This window comes from Chiloscyllium plagiosum, unplaced genomic scaffold, assembly GCF_037043375.1.
Source record: "Chiloscyllium plagiosum isolate Xiang-an unplaced genomic scaffold, Cpla_swu_hap1 HiC_scaffold_13, whole genome shotgun sequence".
NCBI classification, from domain to species: domain Eukaryota; kingdom Metazoa; phylum Chordata; class Chondrichthyes; order Orectolobiformes; family Hemiscylliidae; genus Chiloscyllium; species Chiloscyllium plagiosum.
Window position 1 is genome coordinate 7,835,981 of NW_028270151.1, and position 23,550 is coordinate 7,859,530.

Sequence of the window (23,550 nt, forward strand, 5' to 3'; positions counted from 1 at the left end):
TTAGCAGAATGAATGATGTTATCATTTAACTAAATGTGTCATTATGTTCTTCAGTTGATCATTCAGCATACAAACCAATCTAGAAAATAACTTCAAAAAAAACCTCCCACAACTCAGCAACTTGAAATATGAGCTCTTGATAGGTCTTATGTGAAATGAGGGCTGCATTTCTCTGTTCAACAATGTTAGCCTATTCTGAGCGGACATAAATCTAAAAGTTAATATGAACACATGCTTAAGTGGATTTGCAATCTTAAGTTATCTCTATGATCCTTGTGCTAAACATGCAACTGTTCTCAAATCCATGCCTCTCCATTGTCACCCCTTGATAATCACTATTTCAATTAAGAATCCAAATTTCCACTTCATCTTCAAATGGCTGGCAAATTTACCCTGAGGAAGTCCCCAGGGTCAGCACATTGCATATTAGTGGTGCTTTGCATTTTGGAAAACATGGACTGTAGGACCTCTGGGGGTGGCATGGTGGCTCAGTGGTTAGCACTGCTGCCTCACAGCACCAGGGACCTCGGTTCATTTCCAGCCTTGGGCGACTGCCTGTGTGGTGTTTGCAAATTCTCCCCGTGTGCGTGGGTTTCCGCCGGGTGCTCCGGTTTCTTCCCACAATCCAAAGATGTGCAGGTCAGGTAAGTTAGCCATGCTAAATTGCCCGTAGTGTTAGGTGCATCAGTCAGAGAGAAATGGGTCTTCGGAGGGTCGGTGTGAACTTGTTGGGCCAAATAGCCTGTTTCCACACTGTAGGGAATCTAATCTAATATAATCAATGGCCTAATTGTATTATCGCTGGACTGTGTATCAAGAAAGCCTAGATAATGTTCTGGTGAACCTGGGTTGAAACCCTGTCATCGCAGATGGTGAAATTTGAATTAAATTAAGAATCTACTGATGACCACGAAACCATTATCAATTATTGGAAAAACCTATCTTCTTCACTAATGTCCTTCAGGAAAGGAAATCTGCCACTCTTACCTGGCCTGGCCTACATATGACTCTAGATCCATAGCAATAAGATTGACTCTGAACTGCCCTCTGGGCAATAAATGCAGTCCAAGCCAACAATGCCCTCATCCCATGAAGTAACTTCTTAAAAATTTAAAATTCACAGGAATGAGGCATCACTTTACAAACGTCTAAACAAGGAACCTGAATAGATCATTCTGCCCTTCAAGCCTGCTTCGTTATTCAAGATGATCATGGCTGAATGGACTTTAACCTCAATTCTATTTTCCTGCATATCCCTCTATAATCTTTCATCCCCTTGGTAATCAAGAATCTATCCAGCTCTGCCTAAAATATATATTTAAAGATTCTGCATCAACTGCCTTTTGTAGGGAATTCCAAAACACACGACCCTCTGTGAGAAAAAAAATCCTTATTGCTGTTTTAAATGGATGACCCTTTATTTTAAAACCATGAACATGGTTCTCCCACATGAGGGAACATCCTTTCTACAAACACCCAATGGGGTGACTTCCTGCCTGGGGTGAAAAAAAGGGTCAACTTTACTATTTGTCAGCCCCATGACTCATGTACGGAAGTGTAGAGATGTGGGACTGACAAAACAAATTCAAGTCACTGGTTTCCATTCCTCGCAAACTAGGTGACGGTCTTCTGTAGGGTGAGGTTTCTCACTGCAAACATTTGCAGCAAGGATGTTGCGAATGACAAGAGCTCATTGTGCTTGGAGTAGGCATATCCTGATTAGCAAAGACTTCTTGGTCATTTTCACAACAAACCAAATTAATTCCTAGCTGTTCACTGATGTAACATACACTGTTGACAGCTGATAGTGCAGAACATGCTCTTTGCATTCAAACCAGTTCATTTGGGTACAACATGAAGGGAGGAAAAGATAGAATTGCAAATCAGAGACTGATTATTAAATCCTCCAACAGGAGGTTGCAACATTTGACTGAATATCCTTTTGTGTCTCAGTTTCCCTGTCATCTGATTGATATTTTTTATTGCAGAAACTAGTCATTGGCAGGATTTAAATTCATTAAATTGAGAGGCAAGCCATTGTTATAATCTTGATGAAAAGACAATGCCAGCAGACTCTCACTGGGAATGCCAGCTTGGTACACACAGCCTGTTCTCAGAGTAAAGCCACAATACACAAGCACATGCTGCCTGGATCAAAGCAGGAACGTCCATCTCAAACCAATGGATAGAACTTCAGACTGCATTGCTCTTTCAGCACAGGGGACCATCTCAAAACACCAGAAAATATGTTCAACAGCTAACAGCACCACATTCCAAATACGGAGTGTTTTACAGAGGGTGAGCAGGACTGAGGCACACATAAAATGTAGCAGTAAACCACACGGCTTCTCGAGCCTGTTCTGTAATGACTATGGTTACTCCAATTTCCTGCCTGCTTTGGCTATCCCTCAAATCCCCTGAGATTTCAAAAAATCCATCACAGCCTTGAACAGTTTCAGCAACCACCATCTCCTGGGTAGAGGATTCCAGAGATTCACCACCTTTCGAATGAAGAAATTTCTCATCCCAGTCCGAAAGGATCACTCTATTCATCCAAGGACTCTGCGCCAATCTTCAAGATTCACTAATCACGGGGGAGAAAGCCCCCAGATTGTGTGTCCTACCAATCTCCTTCGGAATGCTGCATATTTCAAAGGGATCACTTTTCATTCAAAGTTCCACAGGACAGAGTCTCAGGTTACCCAGTCATTCTTCGCATAACCCAGCCCTTCCAAGAGCCAATTGAGCTGAATCACCTCCAATTCCTTCCTGAAACCAAAACTGAACACAATACCCCAACTGTGGTCTCACCAAAAGCTTGCACATCCTCATTTTTAAAAATCACACAACGGTGTGTTGCCTCCCTGGTGCCAAGATCAAGGATGTCTCAGAGAGGGTGTAGAATGTTCTCAAAGGGGAGAGGGCCCAGTAGGAGGTCATTGTACACATTGGAACCAATGACATCGGAAGGGAAAAGGAAGAGATTCTGAAGGGAGAATATAGAAAGTTAGGCAGGAATTTAAAAAGGAGGTCCTCGAGAGTAGTAATATTTAGATTACTCCTGGTGCTACGAGCTAGTGAGGGTAGAGCAGATGAACGCATGGCAAAGGAGCTGGTATATTGGAGAAGGATTCACATTTTTGGATCACTGGAATCTCTTCTGGGGTAGAAGTGATCTGTACAAGAAGGACGGATTGCAACTGAATTGGAAGGTGACTAATATACTGACAGGGAGATTTGCTAGAGCTGCTCGGGAGGATTTAAACTAGTAAAGTAGTGGGGAGATATCGAGGAAAGAGATCAATCTGAGACTGGTACAGTTGAGAAAAAAAGCGAGTCAAACAGTCAGGGCAGGCAGGGACCAAGCAGAGAACAAGGCAAGACTGATAAATAAAACTGCATTTATTTCAATGCAAGAGGCCTAACAGAGAAGGAAGATGAACTCAGGGCATGGTTAGGAACATGGGACTGGGATATCATAGCAATTACAGAAACGTGGCTCAGGGATGGGCAGGGCTGGCAGCTTAATGTTCCAGGATACAAATGCTACAGGAAGGATAGAAAGGGAGGCAAGAGAAGAGGGGGAGTGGCATTTTTGATAAGAGATAGCATTATAGCTGTGCTGAGGGAGGATATTCCTGGAAATACATCCAGGGAAGTTATTTGGGTGGAATTGATAAATAAGAAAGGGATGATCACCTTACTGGGATTGTATTATAGACCCCCTAATTGTCAGCAGGAAATTGAGAAACAAATTTGTAAAGAGATTTCAGTTATCTGTAAGGTGGTTATGGTAGGGGATTTTAACTTTCCAAACATAGACTGAGACTGCCATAGTCTTAAAGGTTTAGACGGAGAGGAATTTGTTAAGTGTATACAAGAAACATTTCTGATTCAGTATGTGGATTTACCGATTCGAGAAGGTGCAAAACTTGACCTACTCTTGGGAAATAAGGCAGGGCAGGTGACTGAGGTGTCAGTGGGGGAGCACTTTGGGGCCAGTGACCATCATTCTATTAGATTTAAAATAGTGATGGAAAAGGATAGACCAGATCCCAAAGTTGAAGTTCTAAATTGGAGAAAGGCCAATTTTGACAGTATTAGGCAAGAACTTTCTAAATTGGGCACAGGTAAAGGGACAGCAGGAAAATGGGAAGCTTTCATGAATGAGATATCGAGAATCCAGAGAAAGTATATTCCTGTTAGGGTGAAAGGAGATGCTGGTAGGTATAGGGAATGCTGGATGACTAAAGAAATTGAGGGTTTGGTTAAGAAAAAAACGAAGCATATGTCAGGTATTGACAGGATAGATTGAGAGAATCCTTAGAAGAGTATAACGGCAGTAGGAGTATACTTAAGAGGGAAATCAGGAGGGCATAAAGGGGACATGAGATAGCTTTGGCAAATAGAGTTAAGGAGAATCCAAAAGGTCTTTAGAAACACATTAAGGACAAAAGGGTAACTATGGAGAGAATAGGGTCCCTCAAAGATCAGCGAGGTAAAAACAATGACTGCAGATGCTGGAAACCAGATTCTGGATCAGTGGTGCTGGAAGAGCACAGCAATTCAGGCAGCATCCGAGGACAGGCAAAATCGACGTTTCAGGCAAAAGCCCTTCATCAGGAAGGGCTTTTGCCCGAAACGTCGATTTTGCCTGTCCTCGGATGCTGCCTGAATTGCTGTGCTCTTCCAGCACCACTGATCCAGAATCCCTCAAAGATCAGCAAGGCGGTCTTTGTGTGGAGCTGCAGGAGATGGGGGAGATACTAAATGAGTATTTTGCATCAGTTTTTACTGTGGAAAAGTATATGGAAGATATAGACTGTAGGGCAATAGATGGTGACACCTTGAAAAATGTCCATATTACAGAGGAGGAAGTGGTGGATGTCTTGAATTGCATAAAGGCAGATAAATCTCCTGGGCCTAATCAGGTGTATCCTAGAACTCTGTAGGAAGCTCGGGACGTGGATGGCTGGGCCTCTTGCTGAGGTATCTGTATTGTTGATAGTCACAGGTGAGGTGCCGCAAGACTGGAGTTGGCTAAGATGGTGCCACTGCTTAAGAAGGGTGGTAAGGACAAGCCAGGAAACTATAGACCAGTGAGCCTGACGTCAGTGGTGGGTAAGTTGTTGGAGGGAATCCTGAGGGACAGAATTTACATGTATTTGGAAAGGCAAGGACTGATTAGGAATAGTCAGCATGGTTTTGTGCGTGGGAAATCATGTCTCACAAACTTGACTGAGGTTTTTGAAAAAGTAACAAAGTAAATTGATGAGGGCAGAGCAGTGGATGTGATCTATATGAACTCCAGTAAGGTGTTTGACAAGGTTCCCCAAGGGAGACTGGTTAACAACGTTAGATCTCATGGAATACAGGGTGAACTAGCCATTTGGATGCAAAACTAGCTCAAAGGTACAAGACAGAGGGTGGTGGTGGAGGGTTGTTTTTCAGACTGGAGGCCTGTGACCAGTGGAGTGCCACAAGGATTGGTACTGGGTCCACAACTTTTCATCATTTATATAAATGATTTGGATGTGAATTTCGGACGTATAGTTAAGTAAAAACTCACAACACCAGCTTATAGTCAAACAGGTTTATTTGGAAACACTAGCTTCATTAGGTAGTGAGTAAGTTTGCGGATGTCATCAGGTATGGTGAGTAAGTTTGCAGATGACACTAAAATTAGAGGTGTAGTGGACAGTGAAGAAGGTTAACTCAGATTATAACAGGATCTTAATCAGATGGACCAATGGGCTGATGAATGGCAGATGGAGTTTAATTTAGATAAATGTGAGGTGTTGCATTTTGGGGAAACAAATCTTAGCAGGATTTATACACTTAACGGTCAGGTCCTAGGGAGTTTTGCTGGACAAAAAGACCTTGGAGTGCAAGTTCATAGTTCCTTGGAAGTAGATAGGACAGTGAAGGCGGCATTTGGTATGCTTGCCTTTATTGGTCAGGGCATTGAGTACAGGAGTTGGGAGGTCATGTTGCGGCTGCACACGACATTGGTTAGGTCACTGTTGGAATATTGGGAGCAATTCTGGTCTCCTTCTTATGGAAAGATGCTGTGAAACTTGAAAGAGTTCAGAAAAGATTTACAAGGATGTTGCCAGGGTTGGAGGATTTGAACTATAGGGAGAAACTGAGCAGGCTGGGGCTGTTTTCCCTGGAGAGTCGGAAGAGCCTTATTTTGAGACCAAACGCAAGCAGTCATAGGAAATATGGGAACAGGAATAGGCCATTCAGCTCAAGTTTGTCCCATTATTCAATGAGATCATGGGTGATCTGTGGCCTCACTCCATATACTTGCCTTTGGCCCATATCCTTTAATACTTTTGCTGACAGAATTTTTTTTTAATCTATGTCAGATTTAAAATTACCAACTAATCTTTCATTCACTCTCATTTGTGTTAAAGTGCTTCCTAACATCTGGGCGGCACAGTGGTTAGCACTGCTGCTCGAGACCGGGTTCAATTCCCGCCTCAGGCAACTGTCTGTGTGGAGTTTGCACATTCTCCCCGTGTCTGCGTGGGTTTCCTCTGGGTGCTCCGGTTTCCTCCCACAGTCCAAAGATGTGCAGGATAGGTGAATTGGCCATGCTAAATTGCCTGTAGTGTTAGGTGAAGGGGTAAATGTAGGGGAATGTGTCTGGGTGGGTTGCTCTTCGGAGGGTCGGTGTGGACTTGTTGGGCCAAAGTAACCTAATCTCTCCTGAATGGTCTGGCCCCAAATTCTCAGACTATGCCCTTAGTCCTAGTGTATCGGGGAGGATATTTGGTTTAGCTCAGTTGGTTGGATTGCTGGTCTATGATACAAAGTGACGCCAACAGCGTGGGTTCAATTCCCGCACTGGCTGAGGTGACCGTAAAGGGCGCTCTTTCTCAACCTCTCCCCTCGCCTGAAGCATGGGGACCCTCAGGTTAAACCATCTCCAGTCATCACTCACTGACAGAGTAGCCCAGCGGCCTGACAGGACAATGACAACTTTACCTTGACCTTTAGTGTCAGTGACAGTGTGTAAGTATGGCCACCGAAAGCCCAGACATACTCCAGATTATTGTGCGGGCAGCAGTGCAAGAGAAAGCAATATCTATCAGAGAGAAAGTGTTTGTGTGTCATAATTATGACTGCAAAAAGAATCCAGAGGATAGGTTAGGGACAGGTGGATCTGAGCTGGTGTCTTTTTGTGGACATTGCGGTGAAATGGAGTTTTAATTGCATTTGCATTGGAGACTTGGCTACGATAACCATTAACTGCATGGTTAATGAATGATGGTCTCAAACTCTTTCATTCTCAGGCTGCTGCAGGGGCATATGCTGGCACATATATCTTCAAAACTGCGAACATGGAGCTCTGCCAAATTTATAAATGAAGGTTAGTGGTGATTAGTGCTCTGCTCCCTGCATGATTCACTCCACAGAACCCTCCATGAAGGACCCAAGTCACCTAAATGCAAAGTAGGAATACAATTAACATAAATTATCAGGCCAAATCAAATTAATGCAGTAAATCATTTATTAAAAACGATTGTTGGTTGCTCTCCCATGAAGGAGAGCTTTACTTTTTAAGTTCCTACCAATTCTGAACTCCATTACGTTTCATTTAAAGAGTTTGCCGGACTCGGGATCAATGACAATTCATTGGGAAGGGTCAAGACACAAGTGAGAGAGAGAAAGCCGAGAATGTGGTGCTGGAAAAGCACAGCAGGTCAGGGAGCATCCGAGGAGCAGGAGAGTCGACATAAGCTCATCATTAGGATTGAGGCTTGTGAGCCAAGGGGGTAGAGAGATAAATGGGAGGGTGGGTGGGGCTGGGGGAAGGCAGCCGTGAATGCGATAGGCCGATGAAGGTGATAGGTCGGAGAGGAGGGTGGAGCAGATAGATGGGAAGGAAGATGGACAAATAGGACAGGTCAAGAGGGTGGTGCCAAGTTGAAAGGTTGGGACTGGGATAAGGTGGGGGGAGGCAAATGGGGAACTTGGTGAAATCCACATTGATCCTGTATGGAGGGAGGGAGAGAGAGACAGACAGACAAACAAAGAGAGAGAATCATAGTCATAGAGTTGTACAGCATGGAAACAGACCCTTCGGTCCAACCCGTCCATGCAAACCAGATATCCCAACCCAATCTAGTCCCACCTGCCAGCACCCGGCCAATATCCCTCCAAACCCTTCCTATTCATATACCCATCCAAATGCCTCTTAAATGTTGCAATTATACCAGCCTCCACCACATCCTCTAGCAGCTCATTCCATACATGTACCACCCTCTGTGTGAAAAAGTAGCCCATAGGTCTCTTTTATATCTTTCCCCTCTCATCCTAAACCTATGCCCTCTAGTTCTGGACTCCCCGACCCCCAGGGAAAAAAACTTTGTCTATTTACCCTATCCATGCCCCTCATAATTTTGTAAACCTCTACAAGGTCACCCCTCAATCTCCGACACTCCAGGGAAAACAGCCCCAGCCTATTCAATCTCTCCCTACAGCTTAAATCCTCCAACCCTGGCAACATCCTTGTAAATCTTTTCCGACCCTTTCAAGTTTCACAACATCTTTCCGATAGAATTGCACGTTAAATCACGTGGGCAGCTGTATATTTTTGTCAGCAATTTAGCAAAGGTACTTTTATTTGTGAACCTGATTTATTTTCTGTAAAATACCCAATCTCACCTGTGCCCTCTTAACTAAACACAACAGATTCTAGAGATTGCACAAAACCAAAAACGGGCGGCACGGTGGCACAGTGGTTAGCACTGCTGCCTCTCAGCGCCAGAGACCCGGGTTCAATTCCCGCCTCAGGCGACTGACTGTGTGGAATTTGCACATTCTCCCCGTGTCTGCGTGGGTTTCCTCCGGGTGCTCCGGTTTCCTCCCACAGTCCAAAGATGTGCAGGTCAGGTGAATTGGCCATGCTAAATTGTCCGTAGTGTTAGGTAAGGGGTAAATGTAGTGGTATGGGTGGTTTGCACTTCGGTGGGTCAGTATGGACTTGTTGGGCCGAAGGGCCTGTTTCCACACTGTAAAGTAATCTAATCTAATCAAACTTCCTTTCCTAGTGAGCAAACAGATTTGAACCTTTTATCGTCCACAAGTCATTTCATGGAAAATTGGTTTTAGTGGGGAGGTTCATGCCTTCACAAAGCATGTATCACACTGCATGGTATATAACATACATCTGTACATGCTAGCCTTTAATAAAGCTAGATATAATGAGAAATCAAAATGATGTACAGAGAATGGATGGGAAAGCAGGTTAAGAAATTTCTATAGAACCAGGAGATAACACACACCACATATAGAGACAGACAATGATAGAACCATTGATAGAAAGAGTGAATGATAGCAGAAATAAATATTTAAAAAAATTAAAGCTGCACAAACGATTCACAATAATACTCTTCAAAAGCAACTTCTCAAACCATCATCATGTTATAGCTTTCTTTACACTTGTTATGAAGCTCGGCTTTATATACAGAATGAGTTTTGAATTTACTCCACAGAAGACCCTAATTTAATTCTTCAAAAGACAAAAGTTACAATCCAGTCATAGAACATAGAACAGTACCACACAGGAACGGGCCCTTTGGCCCACCAAGCTGTGCTGAACATGATGCCAAATGAAACAAATCCCTTCTGCATGCCCATGGTCCTTATCCCTCCATTCGTTGCAAATTCATGTGCTTATCTAAAAGCCCCTTATTTACCCCTATTGTACCAGCCTCCATCATCACCTCTGGCAGCATGTTCCAGGCACCTACCACTGTGTGCCCCCACACTTGCCCCTCACATCTCCTTTGAACTTTTCCCCCTTCGCCCCTAGTTTTCGACATTTCAACACTGGGAAGATGATTCTGACCGTCAACCTGATCTATGCACCTCATAATTTTATAGTCTTCTATCAAGTCTCCCCTCAGCCACTACTGCTCCAGAGAAAACAACTTGCGATTTTCTAGCCTGTCCTTACAGATCATATCCACTTCGGCACCCTCTCCAAAGCCTCTACATCCTTCCTGTAATGTGGCAACCAGAATTGAACACAATATTCTAAAGTGTGGTCTAGCCAAAATCTTAAAAAGCTGTAACATCCTAATTATTGCACTCAATTCCCTGACCAATAAAGGCAAGCGTGACATGTGCCTTCATCACCACCCTATCTACAGTGCGGCCAATTTTAGGGAACTATGGACTTAAACCCCATTTGAGATCACAGTCAAAGATGGTGACAAATTTGCAAAACTGCATCTTCTACAATCCATTGAAATGGAGACACAGTCCATCTGCAAAGCTGCAACAGGAGCAATTATTCTGCAGGAATATGAATAGGGACCATCCCCCACAACAGTACGAAAGCAAAGACTGTGGCCACTCAACTGGAGACAAACCATTAGACAGTCACTGGATAATAGGCCACTGACTATGAATGGAATGTACTCAGATTTAATCTCACCATGTCAGCCTGGCAACGGGAATACACTACCCATGATCATATTTGGATCACTAGTCAGTTAGAGAATGAAAGTCATGTGACGAGCCAACTAATCTTGTGTGCGCGTTCAACTAATGGTTTTCTCTGCAAAACAGAACCAGCACCTGGGACACTGTTGATCGTGCAGGTTTCCCCTCTGCCCCAACACAACTTGTATGTTTCAAATGCTGTTGATTTTCACCACTCAGTTGTCACAGAGACATCCAAAATAATTCAATGCAGCAGCTTCTGCCTTCAGATAAATTCACCAGATACACCTACTAACTGCCTCAAAGACTGAAACCAAATCCAACCTTCAACAGGCACATACACCTTTAACTTTACAGGATTCAGAATTGCTTCATGTATCCACCCACTCTGTAGTCTCGATGCGAGTGTGTGCGTGGGGGTGAAATCTGCAATGTCTTTTATTATTTTACTTGGACTTGGTTAAATACAATAAAAACTATAATTTCTCAAGAAAACCAGTCTGAATGTGTCTCTTATAGTCACCATGTGCAAACACTTAAATATTTAATGAACAGACAATATATCCTTTTCAAAAAACTCTGTAGCATCTAAGTGAACAATGGGGCGGCAGCATGCCGTTTGTCTCATCCTCACTCGATTATACCACAATGTCACAACATCATAGAGATATACAGCACAGAAACAGGTTCTTCAGTCCAACTTGTCCATGCCGACCAGCTATCCTAAATTAATCTAGTCCCATTTGGCAGCATTTGGCCCACACCCCTCTAAACCCTTCCTATTCATGTAGCCATCGGCTCAAACATCACAATAGTCCTCCAGTGCTTGTGGCTTCTCAGTGGTAATGCATCGGTAGTGTAATAAGCTGGATGGCACATAATTTTATCATGATTAAAACATTCTACCTTGTATTTATTGTTAGAAAACAGTGCATCTTCTCACTCATCAAGAAGCATACTGTCTTTTCTATGGAGACTGGTCAGCTATTCAATGTTCGAGAGTCAAAGAAGAAAAAAAGGTTTTGAAGAAAAGAAATATCAACTCTATTTTGCAACCCTCAGGTGCTACCAGACCTGGTAATTATTTTATTGCACTAACAGCTAAGAGGTACCAAGTGTGAAACCCCACCAAGCATCGTAGAGACACACAGCACAGAAATAGACTCATCTGTCCAACCAGTCCATGCGTTTGTGTTTTAGCCTCAAAGCGTGACAATGTAAACTAACATTTTGGTGTAAGATCTCATGTCATTCAGGAGACAAAGCAGTGATCCTGATCAGGTGGGATTCCATTATTGCCCTTCAATTGGAAGATAAACACTGCCTGCTGACACTGGCTCCATTTAAGAATAGTCTAAAGAGACCAACAAAAATCCACAAGGTTTAAACATAACATACGTTCATAACTTACACAATACTCAGGCAGAAACAAAGATATTGTGCATAATATTTTGACACTTAGGCCCTGAACAGTTTATACACATACTTAGATTACAATCTGTCACAAGTGTGGCTTATGTGCCTTCTCCAATTTAATTTCTCTCATTTTGATCTATTTCAAATTGCTTTCTCTTAGTCATAAAGATGTACAGCACAGAAACAGACCCTTCAATCCAACCCGTCCATGCTGACCAGATATCCTAACATTATCTAGTCCCATTTGCCCATATCCCTCTAAACCCTTTCTATTCACGTATCCATCCAGATGTCTTTTAAATGCTGTAATTGTACCAGCCTACACCACTTCCTCTGGCAGCTCATTCCATACACGCATCACCCTCTGCATGAAAATGTTGTCCCTTAGGTCTCTCCTTTTAAATCTTTCCCCTCTCACCCTAAACCTATGCTCTCTAGTTCTGGACTCCCCCACCCCAGGGAAAGGACCTTGTCTACTCGACCTATCCAAGCCTCTCCTGATTTTATAAACCTCTGTAAGGTCACCCCTCAGCCTCTTACGCTCCAGGGAAAACAGCCCCAGCCTATTCAGCCTCTCCCTTTAGCAACATCCTTGTAAATCTTTTCTGAACCCTTTCAAGTTTAATGACATCCTTCCTGTAGCAGGGAGACCAGAACTGAACGCAGTATTGCAAAAGCCATTTTGTCTTAAGTTTTCATGCTTTTACCCATCTACGTTCCTTCCTTCTCAGTCTCTATTCTTGTCCATCTCATCCACTTCTCACCCTCTCTGTCTGTTTCAAAGCAATGCTTGGTGCTCTCTCATCACCCCTCTCTCCCCAGAGGTACTAATGTTGAATATATTGTCACATTGTACAAGACACATGTGAGACCTCAGCTGGAATATGGTATACAGTTGTGGGCACCACATTATAGGAAAGAAGGAAACACTTTAGGGTAAAGATTTAGAATGGACTAGCTCAGAAATGCTGTTGCCACCTTTTGGGAAAACTACAACTGGATTGGAGAACCTTGTGTTTTCTAGGTCATATCACTGAAAGTGGAATTTAATGGTGAGCTCAATTAATAAACATTAAAATTCAACTGCAGTGTGTTTATTATCATGAAAAAGGATGTTATTAACTCCTTTATAGAAAGAACTTCAAAGCAGCCATTTAACAAAGAGTTCACCCAACTTCACCCAACCTAACATATTCTTTTCTCTATTCATTCACAGGACGTGGGCGTCGCTGGCTGCGCCAGTGTTTATTGCTCACCCTTCACTGCCCTTGAGAAGGTGGGGGTCAGCTGCTTCCTTGAACCACTGCAGTCCATGTGCTGTCAGGTAGACCCACAATGCCTTTAGGGAGGGAAGTGCAGGGAGAATATGCACACATTTCCATTTAAAATCAATGTCTGCTGACCAAACAAAAGAACAAGTCAGACTGAATAAAGTCCGAAAACACTGCGATCGCTGTAAATCAGAAACAAAAAACAAAGCAGATGTTTCTGGGAAAGCTCAGCAGGTCTGGCAGCATCTGTGAAGTGATATCAGAGTTAATGTTTCAGGTCTGGTAACCCATCAGACGAAGACCTGCTGAAACATTAACTCTGATTTCTTTTTACAGACCTGTTGAGCTTTTCAAGCAATCCAGACTGACCCAGCAGCACAGAAAATGCATTTTTTAAAACCAGATACTTGATGAAACCAGAGGCGGCTTTACCTTGATAAGGAGAATCGAAAGTGAAGGTAATATTTAGAACCTTTACCTACTGACAGGTAAATTCTCTTGAATTGTTTGTGTATTTGGACATTGCAGGTGTGAAATCTCTCTTGGTGACTGACCCTGAACTCATGCCACCTTGCTACTCTCAGTGCCTCTTGCCAATGTGACAGGAGCAATACTGAGTATTGGTTCAGCAGTTGATGGAGTAAAAAAGATTCTCTTGAGCATATTTGATGAGATGCCATGAAGCTTTATGGGGTCCACAGTGAATTTTTGTTCAGTTATAAAATTCTCCCAATATGAACAAACACCCATTTTCTCCACATAATCTTTCCATGCTCTAAAATAAATCAAGATGACAAAAATACTTCAAAGTTAATCATTAAACCCCATCAGACATACTGAAAACCCAAATATCATTAATTCAAAATCAAAAGTACAACCTCAAAAATAAATAATATTAAATTAATGCAATCCGCAGACCTTACATCACATTACGTCAGGGGGTCCTATCCAGTTTTATTAATTAGACATTTCTGTTGTATCTAGATACATCCTTCCCGAGTGGATATTATTGTACCAGATAAGATTTTATAATAATCCAGCAGTTTCATGGTCACCATTTCTCTTTGCTGACCTGCTGAGCTTTTCCAGCAATCCAGACTGACCTAGCAGCACAGAAAATGTATTTTTTAAAAACTTTATGAAAGGAAATAAGGCTTTAGTTTGATAAGGTGATAAAATTAGAGGCTGGATTGTCAATGTTTGCCTGTGAAGCGTGGGTCAGGTCATTTCTTGACTGCATCTGTCAAGCCAGGTAAAGTCAGGGCACTCGGCCAAAGTGTTCCCGTCTGAGCATGAGGCGGGGTGGGCTGGATTCAGAGCACTGCAGCTTGATGGAATTTACACTACGTCCATTGGTCAGAACGTCACAATGGAGCCACCTGGTAACTCTACTAAGAAAGCAGCTGAACAAATGGCCAAACGTCTGTTTTGCCAGATGGCCTCTTCATGAATGCTTGACTGAGTTCCAAGGCACATGAATAGATTTATGCTGCCCTGTGTGTGATTGTGTAGTTTGAGCTGTCCACGTAGCACCTTGATCCTTGAGGAATGCTGTCTTGTTTTTACTGTATCAGTTGTATATGATGGAAATGACAAATGAAGCTACACTTGACTCTTGACTTTAGCCTTTTAGGGGTTATAGAACATAGAAGGGTTATGATATCTTTAGAGAATAATGAATGATTAGTTTAACGATTTAGCTGATGTCAGGAAAGGAAGAACCATTCATTTCTATCTTTGTGTCTTTAGAAACTGTAGACAGTAAAGAGAAACAGTTTCCTTTAAAAACAACAAGGATTTGCCAGGACGGCTGCATAATTTCATAGAGAGGAATTGATTCTTATTGAGAACTCTGTTTTTTTATGGATATAGGTTCTGGTAAATTTCAGACAAGCACGAGCTGTGCAATTGTGTACAAGTGAAGCTGGTTGGTTCTCAGCTAACTGAGCAGGTTGGAACTGGGAACAAACTACAGAGAGAGTGATCACCACAGAAAGCTGTGCTGTTGCTCTCCCCAGCAGCAGCTGTCTGTTCTCTGTAGTAAAAATAACTTCGTTTTAAACTTTTAAAAAATTACCTCATCTGCAGCAATTGCCATGACTTTTGATTTGATAAATCAGAGACGTTTTCCAAGTGAATCAGTTAATCATACACTTACGAAACTGGTGGAAGCATCCAGAGAAAGATAACTGAACCATATGGGGTCTGGCCAGCCAAAGGAGGATCATCTCAACATCGGAACCAGGAAGCAAAGAGCAATGAACTGACTTTCCAATGTTCCATCTTCCACCAATAATCTATTATGCATGGCTTTTATGTGTGTGTGTAAAAAAAACAGAGTTGATAAGTGTATTAGAGTTCTAGTTAGTAGTGGCACATGCCAGTGCTTTATAACTGTTCACCTGTCGTTAAAACCTAAATATTTGTAACAAATAATAATTTTTGTTTCATACAGAAACCTGATCTGTGTTTTCTCTAACCTTGGTCTGAAGGCCTAGTAAATTGGGTTCCTGAGCATAACCTTAGAAACAGCTTCACCATGTGGTACATCTCCGGGAATAACAGGACTAGTCTTTACAGGTGTGCTACCCCATTGAGTCGCAGCAAGAAATCAAATCAATATAAAAAAAATCAAACCACAGGGGTCCTACAGATATCACTAACAGATATTTTGCTTAATGCAGATGGCTACTTAATCCACAGGATGAAATGCACAAATAAATGCATCTTAATTCTTAAAAAATAGTTGTCAATTTAATATTCTCTTCACTTTCAAGTCTGAGGTCTATGATCAATCTCTGCATTAACAACATATTAAATTATCAAACAACACCTAATTATGGTAACTGAAGATTGTAAGAGAATTTAAACTTAGCTGTAAAAAGATTTTTGACAGGTTTCCCTCAAGGTCCCTCAACATCCTTCCTGGTCAATGTTGGTGCTTTTTCCAGCACCACACTTTACGGACTCTGACTCTCCAGCATCTGCAGGCCTTACTGTCTCCTTCATTCTTGCAGTTCACAGAAACCCAACTGTCTTCATACAAATAAAGGCCTAAGTGAGATTGGTATTTGGAGTAGTCCTTTAAATAGTGAACCCAATGTCACATGATGTTGGGTCATGACCAGCTACATTTCCTGATGCTCAACATGGCAGGAAAGGTCTATTGCAGTGTAACATTGTGGCTTTGTATGCCTCTCGTTCGGTCCTCCCAAAACGGAATTCTTACATTCCAAGCTTTTCATGGAAAATACATGGCTATCGGGCTACGGTGGAGCAATCCACAGACCACATCAAATAGCAAATGCATTTCAAAAAATCTCATACACTTCTTCAAAATCTCCCTCAGATGTTAGTGACACTGCGGAGCACCAAATCTCAGAGTCATAGAGTTGAACAGCACGGAAACAGACCCTTCAGTCCAACTCGTCCATGCTGACCAGCTATCCTAAATCTAGTCCCATTTCCCAGCACTTGGCCCATATCCCTCCAAACTCTTCCTATGCATATACCCATCTAGATGCCTTTTACATGCTGTAATTGTACCAGCCTCCACTTCCTCCGGCGGCTCAGTCCATACACGCAACACCCTCTGTGTGAGAAGATTTCCCCTTAGATCCCTTTTAAACCTTTCCCCTCTTATCTTAAACCTATGCCCTCTAGTTTTGGATTCCCCACCCCAGGGAAAAGACCTTGGCTATTCACCCTATCAATGCCCCCCTCATGATTTTGTAAACATCTGTAAGGTCACCCCTCAGCCTCCGACACTCCAGGGAAAACAGCCCCAGCCTATTCAACCTCTCCCGATAGCTCAAATCCTCCAACCCTGGCAACATCCTTGTAAGTCTTTTTTGTACCCTTTCAAGTTTCACAGCATCCTACCTATATCTCATCAGAATTTCGCAAGAGGTTACAGTTCCTCTTGAAATTCCCTCAAAAGCCACTCCAGCTTGGAGTGTCTCAAAGACTAGTGCTCATACTTTGGTGACTTTCCCCCTAGTCCTGAGACAACGAACCCTAGGATCAACACTTACAGGCACAACTGCAGCTTTTTCACAGACAGCGAGCTTCACTGAGTTAGCACTGCCCCGGCGTTTCTTTTCTCCTGAGCCCTAATCTTCCTCAGTGGCACCAAGCAATGACTACCTGTGGGCCTTCAACACTACTCTCTGTTCCACTAAAGTACTAGAATTACACAGCTTCTTCAAGCCTCCCACAGCTCCGACAACATCTCTTGAGCCCTATCTCTACCACAGAACCTATAGATCTCTGGAACTTCTAAAGTTCTGACTTCACTGCACAATCTGGCTGCTCTTGATGTCTGACTGCACTACAACTATAGTAATAATTCCGCACTGACAGGCTTGTGAATTCTGACTGCACAGAGTTGTGGCTCTAACTTTCTTTCTCAGCTGCACACAGAACAAGTCATATACAACAAAAAGGAAGAGTTCACCACAGGACACTTGATCATTTCACACCCCTCTCTTAGCAGAAATGTGTTCATTAAGCAGAATAGGTAAACAAAGCATTTAAAGAGTCCCATGCAGCTCATCATCACGTTGGTGCTGAGGGGATCAGTAAACTCAAATGAAGGAAACTTACAAAAGCAGGGGCGAGGGGAAGTTAAGTATAGACAGAGTCATACAGCACAGAAACTGACCCTTTGGTCAAACCAATCCATGCTGAACATGATCCCAAACTAAACTAGTCCCACCTGCCTGCACTTGGCCCATATCCCTCCAAACCTTTCCTATTCATGTATCTATTCAAATGTCTTTTAAACATTGTAATTGCACCCACATCCACCACTTCCTTGGGAAATTCTTTCCACATGCGAAACACCCTCTGTATAAAATATGTGCCTTTCAAATCTTTTTAAAATCTCTCTCCTCTTGAAGTCTGTACTGTGGTTGAGCAGAGACCAACAAAAGATTGAATACCAGATTAACACTGCCTGGTAAATAAGAAAATAAGATGGTTTGAGCTCTTCAGGGTACCCATCCCTTATAATAATAAATATATTGGAAAAAGCAGTGGTCTTACATTACCATACAGAGTAAATATAATGTATGGGTTTAATGGTGGCAATAGCCACATCATCCAACTGAAAAGACCTGACTTCAATAACTTGTCTCTGAATGTACTGAGCTGCAGAATATTGAATTTTCGGGAACAGAGTTACAATGCCACGTTATCTGGCTTTCCATTACCATGTTACATTACCAATATAGAAACTCACAGGTCCAGTCATTCATGAACATAATGGCGGTACTTGAGGCCATTCTATGACACATTCTTTCAATGAAAACCTCCTACATGTTGAACAAATAAAAAATGAACGTGCAAAATGTTCATGCCACATCCAGCCAGTCACGGATAATGCTCTGTTTACAAAGAGTTGAAATATTCATACGGGGAGCTCTCAATAGCCCCTCTGAAGAAGGAATCGTCAAGCACGCCATGATGAGAATGAGCAGTGTATAAAGCTTAGTTAGGTATTCTGACATGGGTTCATCGGGGAAATTGCAAAGCAACCAATAGATTAGTTTGTTAGAAAATGATACTAACGTAAACACTGACCAGTGCTGACCGTACGTGATTATTAAACAGTTAGATTAAATTTTAGATTAGATTCCCTACAGTGTGGAAACAGGCCCTTCGGTCCAACCAGTCCACACCGACCCTCCAAAGAGTAACCCACCCAGACTCATTTCCCTCTGACTAAAGCACTTAACGCTATGAGCAATTTAGCATGGCCAATTCACCTGACCTGTACACCTTTGGACTGTGGGAGGAAACCGGAGCACCCGGAGGAAACCCATGCAGACACAGGGAGAATGTGCAAACTCCACACAGACAGTCACCCGAGGTGGGAATCGAACTTGGGTCCCTGGTGCTCTGAGGCAGCAGTGCTAACCACTGAGCCACCCCAAAGAGTTGAAACAATTGTTAGTGTAGAAACAATTCATGGACTAATTGCAATGTGACCATTCACCGCAAATTTCTGACGCATGCCTAAATATTACCTTTCTGCTGCAGAGCTTAAAGTACTCAGGCACCACTTTTATTGACATGTGTCTCACATTATTTTATTTCTAAAGAGGTAACGAATAAATAAACTGCAATTGATACTTTCTGTATACAGTCAGTGTTTCCATTCGGACATTTTATGTCGTTATAAATGGCCAGTGAATTGGAGCACTGGAAGCTTACTGATTAGAAATGGGGCTCTCTCCACAGCCAGAGGGACTCTCGAGACAATCCTAACTTCATGAATACATGGTCAATTTCACTGTTCTGATTGGTGATCAATTATCAAACAACCAACTGGAGGAGGAGCTTCACAAATATTCCCATCTGCCATGATAGGGGAGCTCAGTACATCAAGGCAAAGCATTTGCAACAATCTTCAGCCCAGATGCCTCAGTATCACCAACGCCAGTCTTCAGCCAATTCAATTCACTCCACGTAACATCAAGAAACGGCTGAGGGCATTGGATATTGTAAAGGTTAAGGGTCTTGACAATATTCTGGCATGCTGGCTCAGTGGTTAGCACTGCTGCCTCACAGCGCCAGGGCCCAGAGTTTGATTCCAGCCTCAGGCGATTGTCTGTGTAAAGTTTGTACATGCTCCCAGTGTCTGTGTGGGTTTCCTCCGGGTACTCCAGTTTCCTCCCACAGTCCAAAGATGTGCAGGTTAGGTGAACTGGCCATGCTAAGTTGCTCATAGTGTCCAGGGATGTAGGTTAGGTGCATTAGCCAGAGGTAAATGTAGGGTAGGGAAATTAGATACCCTTTTGTAGGGATGGTATGGACTTGTTGGGCCAAACGGCCTATTTCCACACTGCAGGGAGTCTATGATAGCACTGAAGATGTTCTCCAGAACCTGCTGCTCCCCGAGCCAATCCTTTCCATTGTCTGCCTGACAATGTGAAAAATTGCCCTCTATTTTTCACTCTATTTTTGATCATCAAGTGAAGGAGGAGACTGTCAACAATGTTGACAAGTGGTACCTGCTCATCAATATCCTGATGTTGAACTCCACCAGGGCCACTCAGCTCCTGACCTCATTACAACCTTGGTTCAAGCATGGACAAAGGAGCTGCATTCCCGTGGTGAGGTGAGAGTAACAGCCCTTGACATTGAGGTCACATCTGACTGAGTGTGGCATCTGGGAACCCTAGCAAGACTGGATAAATGTGTATGGGAGAGAACTATCTGCTGGTTGGAGTCATGTCTGGTACAAAGGAAGGTGCTTGTGGCTGTTGAAGGGCAGATATCTTCCACTCAACCTTCAACAATGTTATTTCACACTTCTGGAGCCGTTGGGGACTTGAACCCAGACCTCCTAACTCAGAGGTAGGGATATTGCCACTGCACCATAAGACCAAGTTGTCGTCCTAAGCCCAACCATCTCCAGCTGTTCATCAATGACCTTCCCTGAATCATAACTGGGGGTATTTGCTGATGATTGTACAATGTTGAAACTTTATTGCTGGAACAGCACAGCAGGTCAGGCAGCATCCAGGGAACAGGAGATTCGACGTTTCGGGCACAGGCCCTTCTTCAGGAATGAACAGAGAGTGTTCAGCAGGAGAAGATAAAAGGTAGGGAGGAGGGACTTGGAGGAGGGGAGTTGGAAATGTGATAGGTGATACCTATCACATTTCCAACTCCCCTCCTCCAAGTCCCTCCTCCCTACCTTTTATCTTCTCCTGCTGAACACTCTCTGCTCATTCCTGAAGAAGGGCCTGTGCCCGAAACGTCGAATCTCCTGTTCCCTGGATGCTGCCTGACCTGCTGTGCTGTTCCAGCAATAAAGTTTCAACTTTGATCTCCAGCATCTGCAGACCTCACTTTCTCCTCGATGATTGTACAATGTTCATCACCATTTGTGACTCCTCCGTTACTAATGCACTCTGTGTCCATATGCAGCAAGACCTGAACAATATCGAAGTTTGGCCAAATGATGCAAATGTTCTTTGTCACGTAAAGTAGGAGATATCAACCCTCTCCAACAAGACAGCATCTAATAAACTTCCCTTGGCATTCAATAGCGATACCATCACTGAATCACCTATCAATATCCTGGGGGTTAACATTGGCAAAACATTTAACTTCCTCCTCAGGACCCTCCAACCCCACTTGACCAACGTGGAGTTCACCAGTTTCTTCATTTCCCCTCCCCCACCTTATGTCAGCCTCATGACCTGTCCTACCTGTCCACCTTCCTTCCCACCTATCCGCTCCACCCACCCTCTGACCTATCACCATTACCCCCAACTCCACCTACCTATTGCACTCGCAGCAACCTACCCCCAGCCCCCTCCCCTCCCATTTGTCTCACCACCCCGTCGGCTCACAAGTCTCATTCCTGATGAAGGGTTTATGCGTGTAATGTCGATTTTCCTGCTCCTCTGATACTGCCTGACCTGCTGCGCTTTTCCAGCACCACCCTCTCCACTCTGATCTCCAGCATCCTCACTTTCTCCTAAAACATTTAACTAGAGCACCCACATAAAAACTCATGCTCCACAAGCTAAGAATAAAAACTCTAGCTCCACCTCTTGACGCCCATTCAAGACTATAAGGCACAAATGAGCAAAGTTAAAAATCCCACAACACCAGGTTATAGTCCAGCAGGTTTACTTGGAAGCACTAGCTTTCGGAGCAACGCTCCTTCATCAGGTGGTTGAAGATGAAGAAGCAGCTCTTCAAAGTGAGTGCTTCCTATAAAACCTGTTGGACCATAACCTGGTGTTGTGTAATTTTTAACTTTGTCCACCCCTGTCCAACACCGGCTCCTCCCAATCAAATCAGCAATACAATACAATACTTTCCTTTTGCCTGGACAAGTGCAGCTTCAGCAACAGACCTGGTCGGTCGAATGGCCTATATCTACCCCCACTTCTTATAGCTCTTCACTCACGAAGCTCAACACCATCCAGGGCAAACAGCCTGCTAGATTTGCATTTCATGCACCACCTTCAACATCCACTATTAGTACTGGAGCAGCAGTGGGAACTATCTACAAAATGCACAGCAGAAATGTGCCAAAGATTCTTAGATAGCACTTTCCAAACCCAAGACCGCTTCCATCCAGAAGGACGAGGGCAGCAGATACATGGGAACACCATTGTCTGCAGGTTCCCCTCCAAACCAGCCATCATCCTGACATGGGACTATGTTGCTCTTTCTTCACTGTCACCATGTGAAGATTTGGAGCTTCATTCCTAACAGAGCTCTCCATGTGTCCTAACACTCCAACAACAACTGCAGTTCAAGAAAGCAGTTTTCAGCTGCCTTCTCCAGGGCTAACAGAAATAGGTAATAAATGCTGGTCCAGACAATGACACCTTTATCCCATGAATGCAAAACTCTTCAGATCTTTACTTGTTTTCATAACACCATTTCTTCAAAGTTCATTTGGTTCCCACGTAGAAGCAAAGTGATTCTCACACTATCTTCAAACTCAATTATTGCAACCATCTCCTCCACCAGTACAATGCTACATACATACGCCCTCCCTAACACTGGTGCCACTATCCCTTAAAATCATAGAGATGTACAGCATGGAAACAAACCCTTCGGTCCAACTCGTCCATGCCGACCAGATATCCCAACCCAATCTAGTCCCACCTGCCAGCACCCGGCCCATAATCCTCTAAACCCTTCCTACTCATATACCCATCCAGATGCCTTTTAAATGTTGCAATTGTATTAGCCTCCACCACTTCCTCTGGCAGCTCATTCCATACATGTACCACCTTCTGCATGAAAAAGTTGCCCCTTAGGTCTCTTTTATATCTTTCCCCTCTCACCCTAAACCTATTCCCTCTAGTTCTGGACTCCCCGACCCCAGGGAAAAGTCTTGCCTTTGTCATGTATATTCAATTGTACAGCTGCCAAGGTCTTGGTCCCTGGGACAATATGGTCATTTCCTTCCTCCCTTATCTATATCATTCCCCTCTATCTAATCAATCAGCCTTCACCCGAATCCTACCCAATCTTCCCCTGCTCAGTGTTTGCTGTCTATACTGGCAGTCCCTGGGTTGCAAATGGGGTCCACTCTGGAGTCTGTTCACAAATCAATTTGCACACAATGCAGGACAATGCAGAGCAGCTGTTTCCAAGTACAGGAAAGGTGGGTTTGTGGAACCTTTAAAACTGCACTAGGATATGGAATTGTGTTTGTTAGTACCCACATTCACAAGCTCAATGTTTGTCAGTTGGGAATCCTGTTACCTCTATCCACTGCACGAGTAAGTTGAATGGGATATTTATGTACAGCATTATTGGATTTGTCAGTCCTTGCCATGCTGAATTACCTTTTGAAAAGCTGTGGTTGCTGCTGTATAGAGAAATATCTGTTGATTATACTGTGCTTCCTGCCTAAAGT

At 43.3% G+C, this 23,550-nt stretch overlaps 1 protein-coding gene across 4 annotated transcripts in view; it reads right to left on the minus strand.

Moving 5' to 3' along the window:
* Positions 1–23,550, minus strand: part of LOC122555670 (sodium/hydrogen exchanger 9-like) — a 482,562-nt gene that overhangs the window by 162,847 nt on the left and 296,165 nt on the right. The window contains exon 13 of one of the 4 annotated variants that reach the window (XM_087993314.1): positions 7,497–8,003. The exons of the other annotated variants lie outside the window; for them this stretch is intronic. Coding sequence (XP_087849440.1) covers positions 7,757–8,003 — 247 coding nt within the window. The 3' untranslated portion in view covers positions 7,497–7,756. Of the gene's footprint in view, positions 1–7,496; positions 8,004–23,550 lie in introns of those variants that run through there. 4 annotated transcript variants of the gene reach the window in all.